The sequence below is a fragment of the Lissotriton helveticus genome, chromosome 9 (genome assembly GCF_964261635.1).
Source record: "Lissotriton helveticus chromosome 9, aLisHel1.1, whole genome shotgun sequence".
Classification (NCBI taxonomy): domain Eukaryota; kingdom Metazoa; phylum Chordata; class Amphibia; order Caudata; family Salamandridae; genus Lissotriton; species Lissotriton helveticus.
In genome coordinates, this window is record NC_136070.1 from 185,099,597 (window position 1) to 185,116,287 (window position 16,691).

The window sequence follows — 16,691 nt, forward strand, 5'->3', positions numbered from 1 at the left end:
CGACAAAGTGGTCTGCTTGATTTAGATGCGGGCTGACCTTAAGTGTGGCTGCATTTAGGGATTTTGAAAATAAAAAAAGAAACCAGTTTGATGCAAAGCTCCGTAATGTTGACTGAGCCCTACACAAAACTGTTAAAAGCACTAACCACCACTGTGACTGTGGTTACTAGCAATGCTTTAGACATTACTCTGGTGGACGGTACCTCCACCAGGGATATGGAGTAATTTGTCCGTCGCCCTTCCTGAACAATGGGCCCTCAACCAGCATATAAATCAGGCCGTTAGTGTCAGGTTTTTAAATACTCTCTTGGGGGCTGCTGGGTTCCCCAAAGCCCCCATATGCAGTCAAAAAAATCATTGGTGGGGCCACTGTAAGCAGAACACTTGTAAAGGAGCCCCCTTGCAGAACATTATGCTGGTAGTCAATTGTGAAAATTCTTGGCTGACTAAATGGAGGGATCCATTTGCTACATTGGAGATTATGTGCTGTTTGGCTGGCCATGGTGCAACCAATCAAAAAATTACAACAATTAAAAGCTGCCAAATAAATAGTAACGTTTATGCAGTTTGTTGGTGGCCATGCTAGCAGTAAGGAAACATCACTATTCAAATGGCTTCTGGCTAAATAGTAGAGAATATGTACTGTTTGGCTTGTGGTCATGCAGATGTCAACTGAACCTCACTATTTACCTGGCCGCTGACTAAATTGGCGACATTAGGTACTATTGGATAGCGTTCATGTAAATAGCAGATAAACTCTTTACCTGGCCTCTGGGTAAAATGCAGACATGTGCACTCTTTCGCCATTGGTTAAACAAATAGTAAGTACACTTTCTGTTTACACGAATGCTGGTTAAATAGCAGAAAATATGTAAGATATCATTCATGGCTGGACAATTGCAAAGAAGCCTCACTATTTACTCAGCCACTGGCCAACTAACTATGATAATGAACGATTGATCCAATGGCTTGGTAAATGGCAAAGAAATTATTTACCAGCCCATTTCACCAACTTTGTATCTAAGCTTTCCATCAGCCTCTCCAATCTTCTTTAGTCTGTCCCTTGTCTGCACCCAGATGTCTCTCTTCTTCATCAGCAAGATCGCTAGCATCTATGACAACGTCAAACCCAATCAGACCCCTCCACCCTCGTAACTGCCCTAATCATTACCTCCAACACCCAAAATACCACCCTCATCACATGGGCCACCATCACCAATCAAGAAACCGAAGCCATCATATGCTCTATACAATCCACACCAGAGCACAACTGAACCCATGCCTTCATCAATATAGGACTGTACCCCACTGTACCCCATTAGCTCAGCCCTCATCCCGATCCTGACCAACTTGATTAACATAGCTATGTTCCTGCATACCTAAAAACACACCACAGTCCTCACTCTTCTGAAGAAACCCTCAGCAAACCCTGAAACACTAGTCAAGAACCGGCCATTCTCCCTGCTACTCCTCTGAGCAAAAGTCATGTTGAAGATCATGAACAGACATTTAGCCACTCACCTCAACAACAACTTCCTCAACACCACCCAATCCAGTTTTAGTCAAAGAAGACATCAATGCTCTCATCCTTCTGGATCTATCTACCCCCTTCATTATTGGATCCAACTCTATCCTCATTCAATGACTATGTGATGCTGGCATTTAAGTACCACAGCTCTTTCTTCAAAGTTTGACTCCTTTGACCTCTGCCACAGCCAAACTCATCTGCAGTGTACCATAGGGATACTCACTCAGTCTGACACCTGCATGTTCCCACCTGTCAGCATCAAAGGCACCCATGGAATCAATATTTTATCATATACAAATGACATCTAGCTCATCCTCTCCATCTCACACAAAACATTGAACCCTTGGACCAACTTTCCTGCCTGCTTGTCCGAAATCCCTAGGTGGATGAAAAACAACTGCCTACTGCCTCAAGCTCAACACAGTCAAGACTGAAGTAGTCGTCTTAGGTAAAAACACAGCGCTATGGGACTCCACTTGGTGGCACGATGATCTCGAACCCACACCCAACCCAACACATCCATGCTCAGAACCTCGAAATAGTAGTCAACAACAAGCTCGCTATGACAGGCAGAGTGAAAGCAGTCTCAACCCCTTGTATCCACTCACACTAGAAGCTCAAGAAGATTTTCATGTGACTTCCCTTCAACAGTTGAAGAACCATCACCCAGGCTCTCATCACTGACAAATTGGACTACAGTAGCGCATCCTATATAGGAATCCACATGCAACTGACTAGAAGACTCCCGAGCATACAGAACTCAGCTGCCAGACTTCCGCCATGTATTCATGTCACCCCACATCTCAAAGACATCCACTGGCTCCTCATCCACAAATGGGCACTCTTCAAATGCCTCACACACACATACAAAGCACACATACATCGACCCCACCTGCGTTAACAATTGCACGAACTTCTACATACCCACCTGACACATATATTCAGCTAATTTCTACTCGCACACATTCCCCGTATATGCAGAACCAGGTCCGGCGGTCGTGCCTTCTCCTACCTCATTCCTATAACCTGGAACAACCTAGTATGGCACATGAGAGCCACCTCCTCAGTTCTTGAACTTTGCAAGAAAATGAAGACATAGCTCTTCACCCAGTCTTTACTCAGCCTCAGTCCATGCCACTCATATTAACCCCACCCTCATTCAGTAAGAATATGTCAGTATTCACATATGCTCACAATGCGTAATGAGGTATGTTGCTAGATCTTCATCTTTCTCGACAGGGTTGGGGGCAGCTCCTTATTCCCCGTGCCTCTCTTGAGGGATGCTGGGTGAGGGCTGTAGACAGTTACCAGAAGACAGCAAAAAATCTATGACTCTGTTCCTCCTCAGTCTCCTACTGATTTACCCAGTGTTGGGTTGTGCTTCATTTCTCACTCCTGGAAATGTTCATGCACTTCGCTGATGTCTAAGTCTTGTGTAGAGTCCAAGGACTCATCTGGAGTATTAAAAATCCTTCATGCCCACTCTTTCCCACTGAAGTTGGTAGTCCTGATAGTAGTGATTCATTGTGCATTGAACACTTATTGCCCACTGCAGAAAAACTGTTGGTCCAAATCCCTTTAACTATTTTGCATAACCTGTGCAGTGACACGCTTGAGAAGCTGAGACTAGAATGAACCCAAGAAATCTACCGCTGTTGGTCCAGAACTAGGGTCACACAAAGGGCTCTGGCAACCAAATCTTTTAATACAATACAATAAAGCCATTCCAGGATTTTATTAGAGGTGTGCATTATTCAGAAGTAGGGTATTGATAGTATTAGTGGCTGGTGTGATGTGAGACACCGTAATTATAGGAGTCATGGAAAGGGGAGTGAATGCATTTAGCTGCCTCCAAACAATTTTGAAAAACACAGTAAATACTTGAATTCTAAAGTTAAACCTAAAAGAAAATATCGGGTGACTTATGTAAATTGTAGACAGCCAATAGGTGGAAAAGATCTGGCAAACTTGGTGTTTGGAGAAAATATTATTTGAAAAATATAGGGAGACAGAAATATTGTAAATTAAATTTAGTGACACAGATATCGTGATGCACAAATATAATTGATAAGGATAACATTTTTTGAGGTAAATAATATTGTTTTAAATATCGATTTTAAAAAAATATAATTTTCACTAGTATGGTGTTTAAAAATATTAGGCCTGATTACGATGGCGGAAGGCCCACCATCGCCAGCTGTGCGGTGGTGGGTCCTCCGCCATTGGACAGCAATCTCCCCCTGCCAAATTAGGATGGTGGGCGGAATCGGACCGCAACCGTGGCGGGCGCAAAGACCGCCCGCCACGGATCTGCCACAGGCAATTGTCCCGATTGCCTGGCGGAGCGGTCAGCATCTGTAAAATGGTGGCAGGCACTGTATGCCAAATTACAATGCTGCATCCCCACCAGCCAGTGTATGGTGGTGAAACCGCCATTCACAGGCTGGAGGGGATTGCATTTGGGGGCCCGTTGCGGGCCCCCCTTGTGATGAGAGGTTGCACTGAGGGGTACTCATGGTACTCCCCTACATTTCCCTGCACTAAGTAGCAGGGAAATGCACAACATGGCTGTTTAGCATTGCGGAGGGTGCTGCAGCCAGCAGCACCTGCCGCAATGTTAAACGGCCTGGATGCGACTGCCATGTTGGTGGTCGCATCGCAAATTGTGGTGCGAGACTGCCGCCTTACAGGTGGGTGGTCCCAGTTGCTGCAACGATGGTTGGGCGTACTCGAGTCCGCCCGCCATCGTAATCACCCCCATAGTGTTTTATTTTGTAATGCGTTTTATTTGATATATTCATTTTATTTGTTATTATTGTTTATATAAATGTTATTGTTTTAAAAATATAGCTTGCAATTGTATGTGACTCTAGTTAATTTTTATTAGTACATTTATTGTGTTATAGTAGGTTGTTAAGTTTGTAGAGAGATAGGGTGGGATGTTAATTAGGTACTAAATAATTAAGAATTATTGGATACATTTTAGTTAATTATATGATTGATATTTATATTGTAATTTATGTAATGCTGATTTATTTTAGTTATATGTTATTTGCAGGGTGTTAGACTTGTAGGAGTATAGGATGGCAAGTTAATTACATAATAATTGACCAGCAATTAAATAATATTTGTTACAGATTGAATTGATTTTTAATTATGTAATTTATGGAGGACTTATTAATTTTAATTATATTTTAGTCACGGGCTGCTACGTGTGTAGGAGTCTAGGGTGGGAAATGACTTAAGTAATAATTAATTCACAATTTATTGACAATTTTGGTAATTATTTAATTGAATTTTGAATATACAAAATATGGAATACTGATTTATTTCACTTATATTTTAGTTGTGGGATGCTAGGTTGTAGCAGAATAGGGGTGGAAAGTGAATTAAGGAATACTTTATTAACTATTATTTATTATTTCTAAATTAATTATTTTAATTGCATTTTAAATGTGTAAATTGTGGAATACTTATTTTTTGTTTTGAGATGCTGGGTGGGAAGGTAATCAATAAATAATAATTAACATTTAATTATGAATTCTTAATTAATTATTTGATTTATTTTAAATTTATAAGTTATGGAATAGTTGTTTTTTCAAATTATATTTTACAGGTTGGTCAGTTGATTAACTAATAATTGAATAATAATTATTTATTAATCGATAATTATTTTTTATTGCATAGGAATTATTTACACACACACACATATATATATATATATATATATATATATATGTACACATATATTGTTCTTTGTGTTTAATACGTTTTTTCTACATTCATGGGGTTACTCAATGTGTAATGTTTTAAAATGTAAGTATTTTCCCTACTCTTGCTTTGACTGCAGTAGGAATAGTAAAATGAAACTCTTGCCATTCAACACTTCAACCCTTTCCCTACTGTTGCGCTGTTTGGAGTGGGAATAGTACATTTCACCCCTCCAAAATCCAGCACTTTCCACCTCTGTTGCGAAGACTGGAGTTGCAATCGTAAATTTTACCCCTTCAAAGTTTAACACACTTCTCTATTGTTGTGCTGTTTATCGTAGGAATAGTAAATTTCACCTAATCCAAATCCAACACTTTCCCTACTGTTGCACAGACTAGAGTTGAAATAGTAAATCTAACCACTCCGAAGTCCACCACTTTACCTACTGTTCCGTAAACTAGAGAGGGAATAGTATATTTAATAATATTATGAAAACACCAGTAGTTTTCATAATATTGGTTAAATAGATGTTGTAGCATGTAATAGCATGAATTGTTATATTTTTTATAGTTTATATTATTTGTTTTTATTTCTAAATGTATTTTGAGGTTTTTAGTACTTTTTTGTTAATGTGTCTTTTCGGGATTTTGCAGTTATTAATATTTTATTTATTGTGTACATTAATTAATATAATTTTCCTTATACATTTGTTTATATTTTTATGACTTTACTGTGTATGTAATGTAGCTTTCTTCTACTATTTATCTCACATTTTGATGTTTTCTCTTTATTTCATACACTTTCCATACCATCTCGATATTCCACTGTGACTTTCTTTCTAGGTTACTCCTGTAAATCAAGGATGTACCCAATAACTGAAAATAAAACACAGGCTTGTTATACACTTAACAGCACTGCGTAAAACCAAACCCTGAATCTGGCATAATCTACACCAATACTAGGATAATAGTGTGCTGTCCATCAGTAAATTGGTTTCAATGACTACATTACAGAATTATTACTACTACGATTGCATCCTCCTCGCTGCACAATCTGTATATGTTGATAATTTCATTATTCTGCATGAAAGGAAACACTCCATGACCTTTGCATGAATTGTGGCCGTCATTCCGCTCCTCTGATGCTTAACCCTCTTCTTCTCTCCTCTCTTATGCTTCCTTTATCCGAGGCTTCTTTTGCATCAAAAAAAGTGGCAACTACATTTTGCCTTCTACTTCTTCAACCCTCTGTATGTGGGAGCTCCCACATTTCCTGTTGAAAACCACATCTCCTCTATTGCTCCCCTCCACTCTCCTTCCCCATCCCCCATTCTTGACTGTTGAAAGGCATACTCAGATCACTCTTGGATGCCTGTCACAAAAGGGAATTACTTTTAATCCCCATTCACCTCCTGGCTATTTTGATCGCCTGTCCTTCCCGCACTTCTTTTATGTGACCATACCCACACACTGGATTATGTTCTAAACCACGTCAGGGTGGTCCCAAAGTCAAAGTAAGTGGAACATTTTGGCCAGAATTCTCATCCACTTACAATGTTAGGTCTTCCCTAAGACAGCACATGCGCTGCCTGTTGCGAGACATTGTTATCTTAATGTAGAGTTAGAACCTGCCCATTGCTTACCATTGGTTAGCTTCATTTTTCCTCTCATTTGCTGTGTGGCCTATCATTTCTCTTCTGGTGTTTGTTCCGCCCCTGGAGCATGGATGCATTTCTTGTTTATACATTCTATGAGTGTGGATGTATTTCCTCCTGTCTTGTGCTTGTGCTTCTCTCCCCTGCCTCTCCTATTCCTTCGTGTTCCTCTCTCTCACCTGAGTGCTTCTCCCTTACTCCCCTATGTTGCCATCTCTCACCCTTCTGCTACTCTCTGGTCAGCTCCACTTTACTCTCATTCACCTGCTTGATCCCTCCAAAACCCCTTTGCTTCCCTCACTGGCACCCCCCCCCATGTTGCTCCATCTCCTCGTCTCTGTGTTGCTTCTGCACCCCAGTGTTGATTCCCCTGACCTGCTTTACGGACCTGCTCCCCACATTCACTCCTGTGTTCCTTCCAACACTCCCCCATATTGCTTCCCCCACATGCTTAAAAAAAAAACATCTTTTGCACCTTTTTTTTCTTCTACTTACAGATCATAGTCAAGTATCAGAATAAAATGTACCATAACTAGTGAAAACTATTGCAAAATCGGCTGGCCTTTTTACAAAATAGCTCTGCAGTGGTGACTCGTCTGTTACCTGGCTCCAAATGCAGCTGACACATGCCCATTCCACTTCACCTTCACCATCGAAAATTGTTTAACCAAAACATAAACACTCACAAACCATTCCTCTTCCACTTGTGTGCTCATAACAACTCCAGCACTCACCTTCAGTTTGTGCTCATGTTCCTTGTTGACGCGGGCGAGCAGCTGCGCCTTTCGTCTGTTGAGGGCATCAATAAGGGCATCGCACTGTGCCACAAGGCAGGCCTCGAACTCCACGCTGTTTTCCTGAGCAACAGAAATAGATTTGTTTGTTATTTTCATTTGAGATGTTTCACAAAGTCACAAGCCCTTGGTCAAGAGCCACAGAGCATTGCGCGTCATGCAAAATCAATGTACGTAAGATTTATACATAAACAATTATATCATCAAGTGCCTAGGCTCCTATCTCCACCCCAGTGCTGAACCTTTTTTTTTCTATTTGGAGTAGTTTGCACCTTCAAAACTTTTTTCCACAAAAATTATCCAAGCCAGATTTCGATTTCGGGACTTTCCCGGAGCAAACCGAGAAAAAACCAAAATGTTGAAAAATCTTTTTTATTTTTAAATGGTAAAAACAAGTGCTGTGCAAGACAGTGGTTTTTTTCTTCAAAAAATGGCTTCAAGAAAAGGTGTTGGACTATGATTGCCCTCTTCCCAGCTGTCGGAAACAGTCAGAGTTGTAAACAAATCCTTTTTTTCAATACTGTTTTTGCCACTTTTTAAGTGGTAGTTAATTTTTTCCATTTCTGCAGTTTCATCCAACTTGCGATTTGTAGGGAAAAGAGTTATGAAATCCACTGGCGAACCTGGAGCAATGTACATTTCCAAAAAGCATACAAAATTCTGAATTCAGCAAGGGGTCACTAATGTAAACTGCTGATTGTTTCCCAAAAGAAACAGATTGTAAAAGGAAGTAGAAAAAAATAGATATAAATGTTTTATTGGTAACCTTATGACCCAAGGGCTTACAAAAGTAATGTACTGTTATGTCTGGTCACAGAATATATGGTGTCTGTTGGTTGTCTAAAAACACAAGATACCCAGAGCCATCAACCGAGATGCAGATTATAATACATTTTTACTGTGTACCGACCATGCAATGATTCATAAGGTAAACAAATGAATTAAAACTGGATATGAAGAAAAGCAATGGATACCTGAAATGTGACCAAGAGTCTGAGTTTATTGGTGCAACTCTAAACTTGGGGTTACCCATAATATCATATCATTCAGAAGGCACTTTTCCAAAATGTGTTCTTTCTTGCACACTGGCTTACAGTTGGATGTCAAAAATGGGGAGACGTTCAAAAGATAACAAATGTTCTAATATTTTGTGATCCCGCACTTCTCTCAAGAAAAACTGTACTACACTTATGTGGGACGACCTATCACTCATGCCAGACAATGTCAGTATTTCTGGGGATATGGGGGTAGGTGCCTTATTTGGGCCTAGGGCCTAGGTGAAAATCAGACACCTGTTGGAGTTGAGGGTGGTGTATCTTGCATGTATCTTACTACTTTATCTTTCCCAGAATGCCTTGCAAACATCACACATTGCCTAAAATAAAAGATTTTGCTCAGTTTTCTCAAGGAAAGTTCAGGAGGCTGGTAAATCAACGAAGAACTACCACCCAGTCTTCCCACACTTCTCCCATTAAAAACTGTACTCCCACTATAGGAAATCAAAAATCAAATAGGGCGACCCAATATTCCCAAGGAACTGGGTATGTTCAATAACAGAAAAACAATGTTCCTTAGGCAAATTATTTAAACTTAACTTCACAGTTGAAGGATTGTCACTAAAGTGAACATAAATTTCAATTTATCAAGAGAAAATACAAATAGTAAATCATTTGTTTTTATTCAATCATCTTCGTCTTAAATCGTAAGAATATGTATATACAATATAATACAATCCACTTTCGGCAACAAAATGGTATACTGTTTCTTCAGTTTTTCAAATTATATACAGTACTAAAAGACAGTTTTGTAATGGATATGGACAGTATTTACATATCTTCCATATGTACAGTAATTTTGCACAACCTATATACAAAATTCCTATTCAATCAATGTTGATCCTATTTACAAAGAAGTGTCGTTGCATCGACGTTTCGGTCTCATACAGTATAATATAGCGAGACCATCATCAGGACATAGGTTGCACCATGGACCTATAGTAAAATATTATACATAGAATCACAACTATGTCTGTACAAACTCTTGAAAACAAAGACTAGACTCTGCCCACACCAAACCGAATGGTGAACTCATTGATAAATAAAAAGTGCCAACAGATGTGTCCAGGGACTAAAATGTCCTATTTACAAAAGATATTTACAAAGTGGCCATGTCCCAAAACGACATGCACCCACACCATAATATTACCGTGAGAAGAAATGTGCAACTAAATCAATACTCACTGAGAACCAATGGGAAAGACTCTTATCCTATAGGGAATATAACAAATAACCAAGATATACGAATTGTCTGAAAATAGTATACAAAGCAATGGCCAACATCAACTTTTTCGCTGATAACAGAGGGAAAAGCCATACCTTTAGAAGTGGTGAGTAGAACATTCAATTCAAAGGGCACTTAAATTTGCTCCGTCGTATCTGTACCAAGACAGAATCACGAAGGATAGTAAGGCACAGATAATCAGAGTGGCATGATTAAAATGTCTTGCAAGAACCGGGGTACGACTTACCAAAGCGCGAGTGAAACAGCACACTAATTTCATCAGTTGTCGGTAAAAACGCCAACAGATTCTAGCGTTTTTCCAGAATACCTAGCCGAGACAAGCGATCACGTGACAAAACGTGCCGCGTCATGGCAGCCATATTGGGATAACAGAAGATGCCTGACCCTCCATTGAGATAGTGTTAGGAGTCAGGCTGGACGTCTCCAAGTCAAGAAATGACTTATGACGATACGACGACTAAGTTGAGAAAAATAGGGAAAGTACTCCAAATCAAGCAAACTGTACTGTATAAATGATTGCTAAAGAGACAAATCAAATCTCTGTCAAATTAATGGTAAATAAGAGGGGATCATTCAAACCAACCATCCATTTGAAGCTGCAGAAATGTCAACCAACCACTATATAGCTATAAAAGCTAATGCTGGCATGTAGAATTTCAGCGTAAAGTTGCCAAGACTTGCCATTCGACAAAAGAATTTAGTCCCTTGGACACAGTATTAGCTGACCAAATCCACCTATTTTTTTTTTGTGTGAGCAGGCGGTCAATGTCACATCTCCGTTTTGACTGTTTAACATTTTCTAGAACCCACAATTGCATGTCACAGGAGGAACATGAGATCTTAAAAAACCTTGCCAGCCGTGATGATATTATTATCAAACCAGCTGACAAGGGGGGTATTTATATCGTCCAGGATAAAACTAACTATGATGACGAAGCCATTAGACAATTACAGAATATCTTACACTACAAGAAACTACTATCTGATCCTACTGATAATATCAGATTACGGATCCTGAATCTTACTAAACAGGGAATAGAGGGGGGTTGGTTAGATTCGAAAGAATTTGACTATCTAAATAAGAACGATTATTCCATCCCAGCCTTTTACACTTTACCCAAAGTGCATAAAGACGATAAAAAACCACCTGGTAGACCCATTATAGCAGGTTGTCAATCGATACTCCAACCCCTAGCTGAATACGTTGATCACTTTATAAAACCTGACGTATCGCTTACGAAATCCTACACCAGAGATAGTACAAGTGTAATAAATCGTCTAGAGGTAAAAGAATACAACAGACAGACCAACGTCCTAGTTACTATGGACATTGAAAGTCTGTATCTCAACATACCCCAAATAGAGGCACTTAATGTAATCACAGATGTACTGAATAATAGACCACGCCCACATCAAGTCCCGACCGAATTCATAATTGAATGTGCTAAAATTGCACTGAATGACAATTATTTCATCTTTAATGACACCTTTTATGTACAAATAAAGGGCGTCGCAATGGGGGCAATTTTTGCCCCTGATATAGCCAATCTATATGTTGCTGCTTTTCAGGAACAGGTAATCTACAACAATAACCCATTTAAGAACTACATTCTAGAATATCTACGATATATAGATGATGTCTGTTTAATTTGGGAGGGTCCGTTACCTAAACTACAGGATTTCCACGTATGGTTGAACTTACAAAACAGCAATTTAAAATTCACCATGGAATTTGATAAGGAATCGATTCATTTTTTGGATCTTAAAATTTGGGACGATGAGGGACATCTGGCAACTAGTCTCTTCACAAAACCTACAGCACGCAATACGTTACTTAAATATACGAGCCACCATCCACGGAATTTACGTGACAACCTACCGTTTGGACAGTTTTTAAGGATAAAACGTAACTGCACCAAACGCAGGGATTACTTCACAGAAGCTAAAGTGCTACAAACCAAACTAGCAATGAGAGGATATCCTTATAGACTAGTAAAACGCTCAATGAAAAGGGCGTGGTACTACAACAGACAGGCATTGCTGCAAGTCAAAACCAAACGAGACCCTGTCAATGATATGATAACATGTGTCACTACTTTTGGATCAGAATCCAACCACATTAAGAAGATTATAACTAAAAACTGGCATCTCATCCAAAAGATTGAACCACAGTTACCATTACCACGTTTTGCGTTTAAAAGGGCACGCAACTTAAGAGACCACTTAGTTAAAGCCTACAAAGAACCGATTGTTAATACCATTTTAAACATCTGGTGTTTGCCTCCCATAGTGGGACACTATCCCTGTGGTTCATGTGCTGCATGCCAAACTACAACAATAACTAAAACCTGTTGTATAAATGGAAAAAATTGGATTTTGAGAAATCACACTAACTGTTTAACAAAAAATGTTATATACTGCATCAAATGTCCTTGCTCCCTATACTATATAGGAAAAACCACGCAAGAGGTAAGGAAAAGAATCACACAACATCAATCAAGAATCAGATGTAAAGTAGAAACAGCACCATTAGTTGAACATTATCTACATAAACAACATTCGCCATGTGACATGCAATGGTGGGCTCTAGAAAATGTTAAACAGTCAAAACGGAGATGTGACATTGACCGCCTGCTCACACAAAAAGAAAATAGGTGGATTTGGTCAGCTAATACTGTGTCCAAGGGACTAAATTCTTTTGTCGAATGGCAAGTCTTGGCAACTTTACGCTGAAATTCTACATGCCAGCATTAGCTTTTATAGCTATATAGTGGTTGGTTGACATTTCTGCAGCTTCAAATGGATGGTTGGTTTGAATGATCCCTTCTTATTTACCATTAATTTGACAGCGATTTGATTTGTCTCTTTAGCAATCATTTAAACAGTACAGTTTGCTTGATTTGGAGTACTTTCCCTATTTTTCTCAACTTAGTCGTCGTATCGTCATTAGTCATTTCTTGATTTGGAGACGTCCAGCCTGACTCCTAACACTATCTCAATGGAGGGTCAGGCATCTTCTGTTATCCCAATATGGCTGCCATGACGCGGCACGTTTTGTCACGTGATCGCGGGTCTCGGCTAGGTATTCTGGGAAAACGCTAGAATCTGTTCGCGTTTTTACCGACAACTGATTAAATTAGTGTGCTGTTTCACTCGCGCTTTGGTAAGTCGTACCCCGGTTCTTGCAAGTAATTTTAATCATTCCACTCTGATTATCTGTGCCTTACTATCCTTCGTGATTCTGTCTTGGTACAGATACGACGGAGCAAATTTAAGTGCCCTTTGAATTGAATGTTCTACTCACCACTTCTAAAGGTATGGCTTTTCCCTCTGTTATCAGCGAAAAAGTTGATGTTGGCCATTGCTTTGTATACTATTTTCAGACAATTCGTATAACTTGGTTATTTGTTATATTCCCTTTAGGATAAGAGTCTTTCCCATTGGTTCTCAGTGAGTATTGATTTGGTTGCACATTTCTTCTCACGGTGATATTATGGTGTGGGTGCATGTCGTTTTGGGACATGGCCACTTTGTAAATATCTTTTGTAAATAGGACATTTTAGTCCCTGGACACATCTATTGGCACTTTTTATTTATCAATGAGTTCACCATTCGGTTTGGTGTGGGCAGACAGTCTAGTCTTTGTTTTCAAGAGTTTGTACAGACATAGTTGTGATTCTATGTATATTATTTTACTATAGGTCCATGGTGCAACCTATGTCCTGATGATGGTCTCGCTATATTATACTGTATGAGACCGAAACGTCGACGCAACGACACTTCTTTGTAAATAGTATCAACATTGATTGAATAGGAATTTTGTATATAGGTTGTGCAAAATTACTGTACATATGGAAGATATGTAAATACTGTCCATATCCATTACAAAAGTGTCTTTTGGTACTGTATATAATTTGAAAAACTGAAGAAACAGTATAACATTTTGTTGCCGAAAGTGGATTCTATTATATTTTATATACATATTCTTACGATTTAAGACGAAGATGATTGAATAAAAACAAATCATTTACTATTTGTATTTTCTCTTGATAAATTGAAATTTATGTTCACTTTAGTGACAATCCTTCAACTGTGAAGTTAGGTTTAAATAATTTGCCTAAGGAACATTGTTTTTCTGTTATTATCCCACTATAGGAAAGGCACCAAAATGCAATGTAGAGACATCAATATTTTTCATCTGGAATTTCAATCTTATTTGAATGTGGGCAGCTGTGGTATTTGGGCCCTGCATCTGGACGTATTGGCAGCTGGTATTTGAGCTCACAGTTGGTTGGCACCAGACCGTCAACTCTTACCGTGCCACTGTGTGCCATTCAATATCAAATCCCTTCACATGGTCATCAAGCAAAGGGTCGAAATCACATGTGGGAGGGAATGGAGCTAAAAACCCCTGCACTGACTGAGTGAGTTATATTATACCTTAGGAGGCTCTGAACAGCTGATGTCCATTATGAGTTTTCAAAATACCCCACAACGTCATCAGCAGCCTTGGCAAACTTTTCTTTCTTTAGGATTGGAGGAAGTTAATTGGAGGAGGGGCATATGTGTCTCAGGTAGTTCTCGACAAAAGTCCTGTTGCTCCAAGGCTTGGCCATCTCCTCTCACACTGTTGACTTTTTTTCTTCTTTTGGAAGGTCTGCTGCAGCTAGGAAAACCTACCAATCCCAAACATTTCTGAAACCAAGACGTCGGGGGAGGAGGCATGAGGCAGGAGGGGAGGAGCCCACATTGATGCTGCTTACCGAGATAACGTGATTTTTTTCTTATATAGAATTGCTGGTAATTGTCAAACTTTGGTTAAAATAACACTATTTCCTCATGTTTCTGTGATGGCACATTACATAATCTGTGGGGATTGACAACAGGTTTGCCACCCAAAGTTCCCACACTTCTACCCCATGAAAGCGCTAGAAAGTCTCCAAAATGCAACTTGAAAACATCAAGATTCTTCCAATGAATTTTAATCATTCAGGTGATATGGATATTTGCAGATTTTTGGCCCAGTGTGGGCTGCGACCCTCGGAATCCTACCACACTCAGTATTTCTAACACTAGACAAGCGGAGTAGTACATGGTGGTGTGGCTTGCGTGAATCCAACTACTTTTTCTTATGCAGAATGCCCCGCAAACGCAAAACATTAGCTAAAATTGCAGCATTTCCACACATTTCTTTTATGGAAAGTTCTGTAATATAGCGGCATTGACAAATGTTCTCACACACAAGGTTTCGACTATTCTTATGATAAAAAAGATACCCCACTTGTGTGGGTGGGCCTATCACCTACGACAGCAACAGGCCAAAACATGCACCATGGGATGTCAATGCAGTGCTAGTGCTTTCTTCACATGGTTGCAGTTTTGGTCTGTTTTATGACAATCCTCATCAGTGCAACACTTCCTTGAAGTGGGAGAGGGGCTTGCATGTTCCAGTGACCTGGAGAGCTGCCCGGCAGAGTTTAGTCTCCCGGCAGGGTCGCCCAAACCAGACAGGTCAATAGGTAGAGACCAGATGAAGTGCGATCCACTGGTCTTCCAGATTTGGGGGTTGAGAACATTGCTAACAATCTCGTCCCATGCAAATATTTGTCATGGAAACAGCAGCAATAACCACTAAATCATCTGGGCACAAGGAACTTTCTCTGCATGAGACAGGCATAATGGACAGTCAAAGCCACAAATAAGCTACTGACAGGATGACCGATGTTCTGAGTGCCAAAAGAAAAAGACCAGAATTGGATTCTGGAACGTAGGCACATTTTGTGACACAGCAAAGCTGGCTCAAGTAACATTTGAGATGAGGCACTCCAACCTTCACATCCTTAGGGTAAGCAAAAGTAGGTGGACTGGACTCGCAGAATGAAAACCACCCAAGGAGAGATGATATTGTACTTGGGAAGGGCCAATGACTAACATCATGAAGGAGTAGCCATCATGCAGAGTGAGGGGACACAGAAATGCCTAATTGAGTGGTAGCCAGTCAACAGCAGACTCATGACAGCCTCGGTAAAAGGCAGGCACATCAACATCACCATTATCCAGTGCTATCCTCCAACAAATGACGCTGAGGAAACAGTCAGGGACATATTCTACCAACAGATGCACGCTAAGCGAGAAATCATCCCTGTCATCTGATCTTTCAACAATGGAAAAACTCCTGGCAAGACAACCTGAATGCAAAAATGTTCAAGGCAGGCCCTGATCACCCAACCACTCTTTCCATTAATTTGGGAGGGAAAGAAAGTTCCAGACTACTGGAATTAAAGCAGCATTGTCAATATTTCAAAGAAGGGAACATCAAACAACTGCAAAAAATATTATGAAATCACCGTTCAGTCAATACAAAGTAAAATTCTGGTGAAAATCATCATACAGCACATTTATGTTGCTCTTGACAAACAGTTAAAAAAAAGAAAAGAACAGGCTGGGGTTCACATGGGTAGAGGGTGTGTTTGATCAGATTCATACTCTATGCAACATGACAAACCAGTGCAGGGAGTGACAGAGTCAACTATACATCAACTTAATTGATTTTGAGAAAGCCCATGACAGTTTCCACCGTGACAGCCTCTGTCATCTAATAAGAGTCAATGGCGTACAGCAGCAGATAGTTCTCCTCAAGAGCTTCTTTTATAATTTCACGTGCAAGGTGTGAGCTAGTGAGTACAGTTTGGAAGTCCAGATC

General features: G+C 39.9%; 1 protein-coding gene across 2 annotated transcripts in view; it reads right to left on the minus strand.

The window, feature by feature from the left end:
- Window positions 1-16,691, minus strand: part of TRIM9 (tripartite motif containing 9) — a 459,144-nt gene that overhangs the window by 218,319 nt on the left and 224,134 nt on the right. For both annotated transcript variants that reach the window (XM_078659735.1, XM_078659734.1), the window contains exon 3: window positions 7,628-7,750. In XM_078659735.1, coding sequence (XP_078515861.1) covers window positions 7,628-7,750 — 123 coding nt within the window. The remainder of the gene's footprint in view (window positions 1-7,627; window positions 7,751-16,691) is intronic.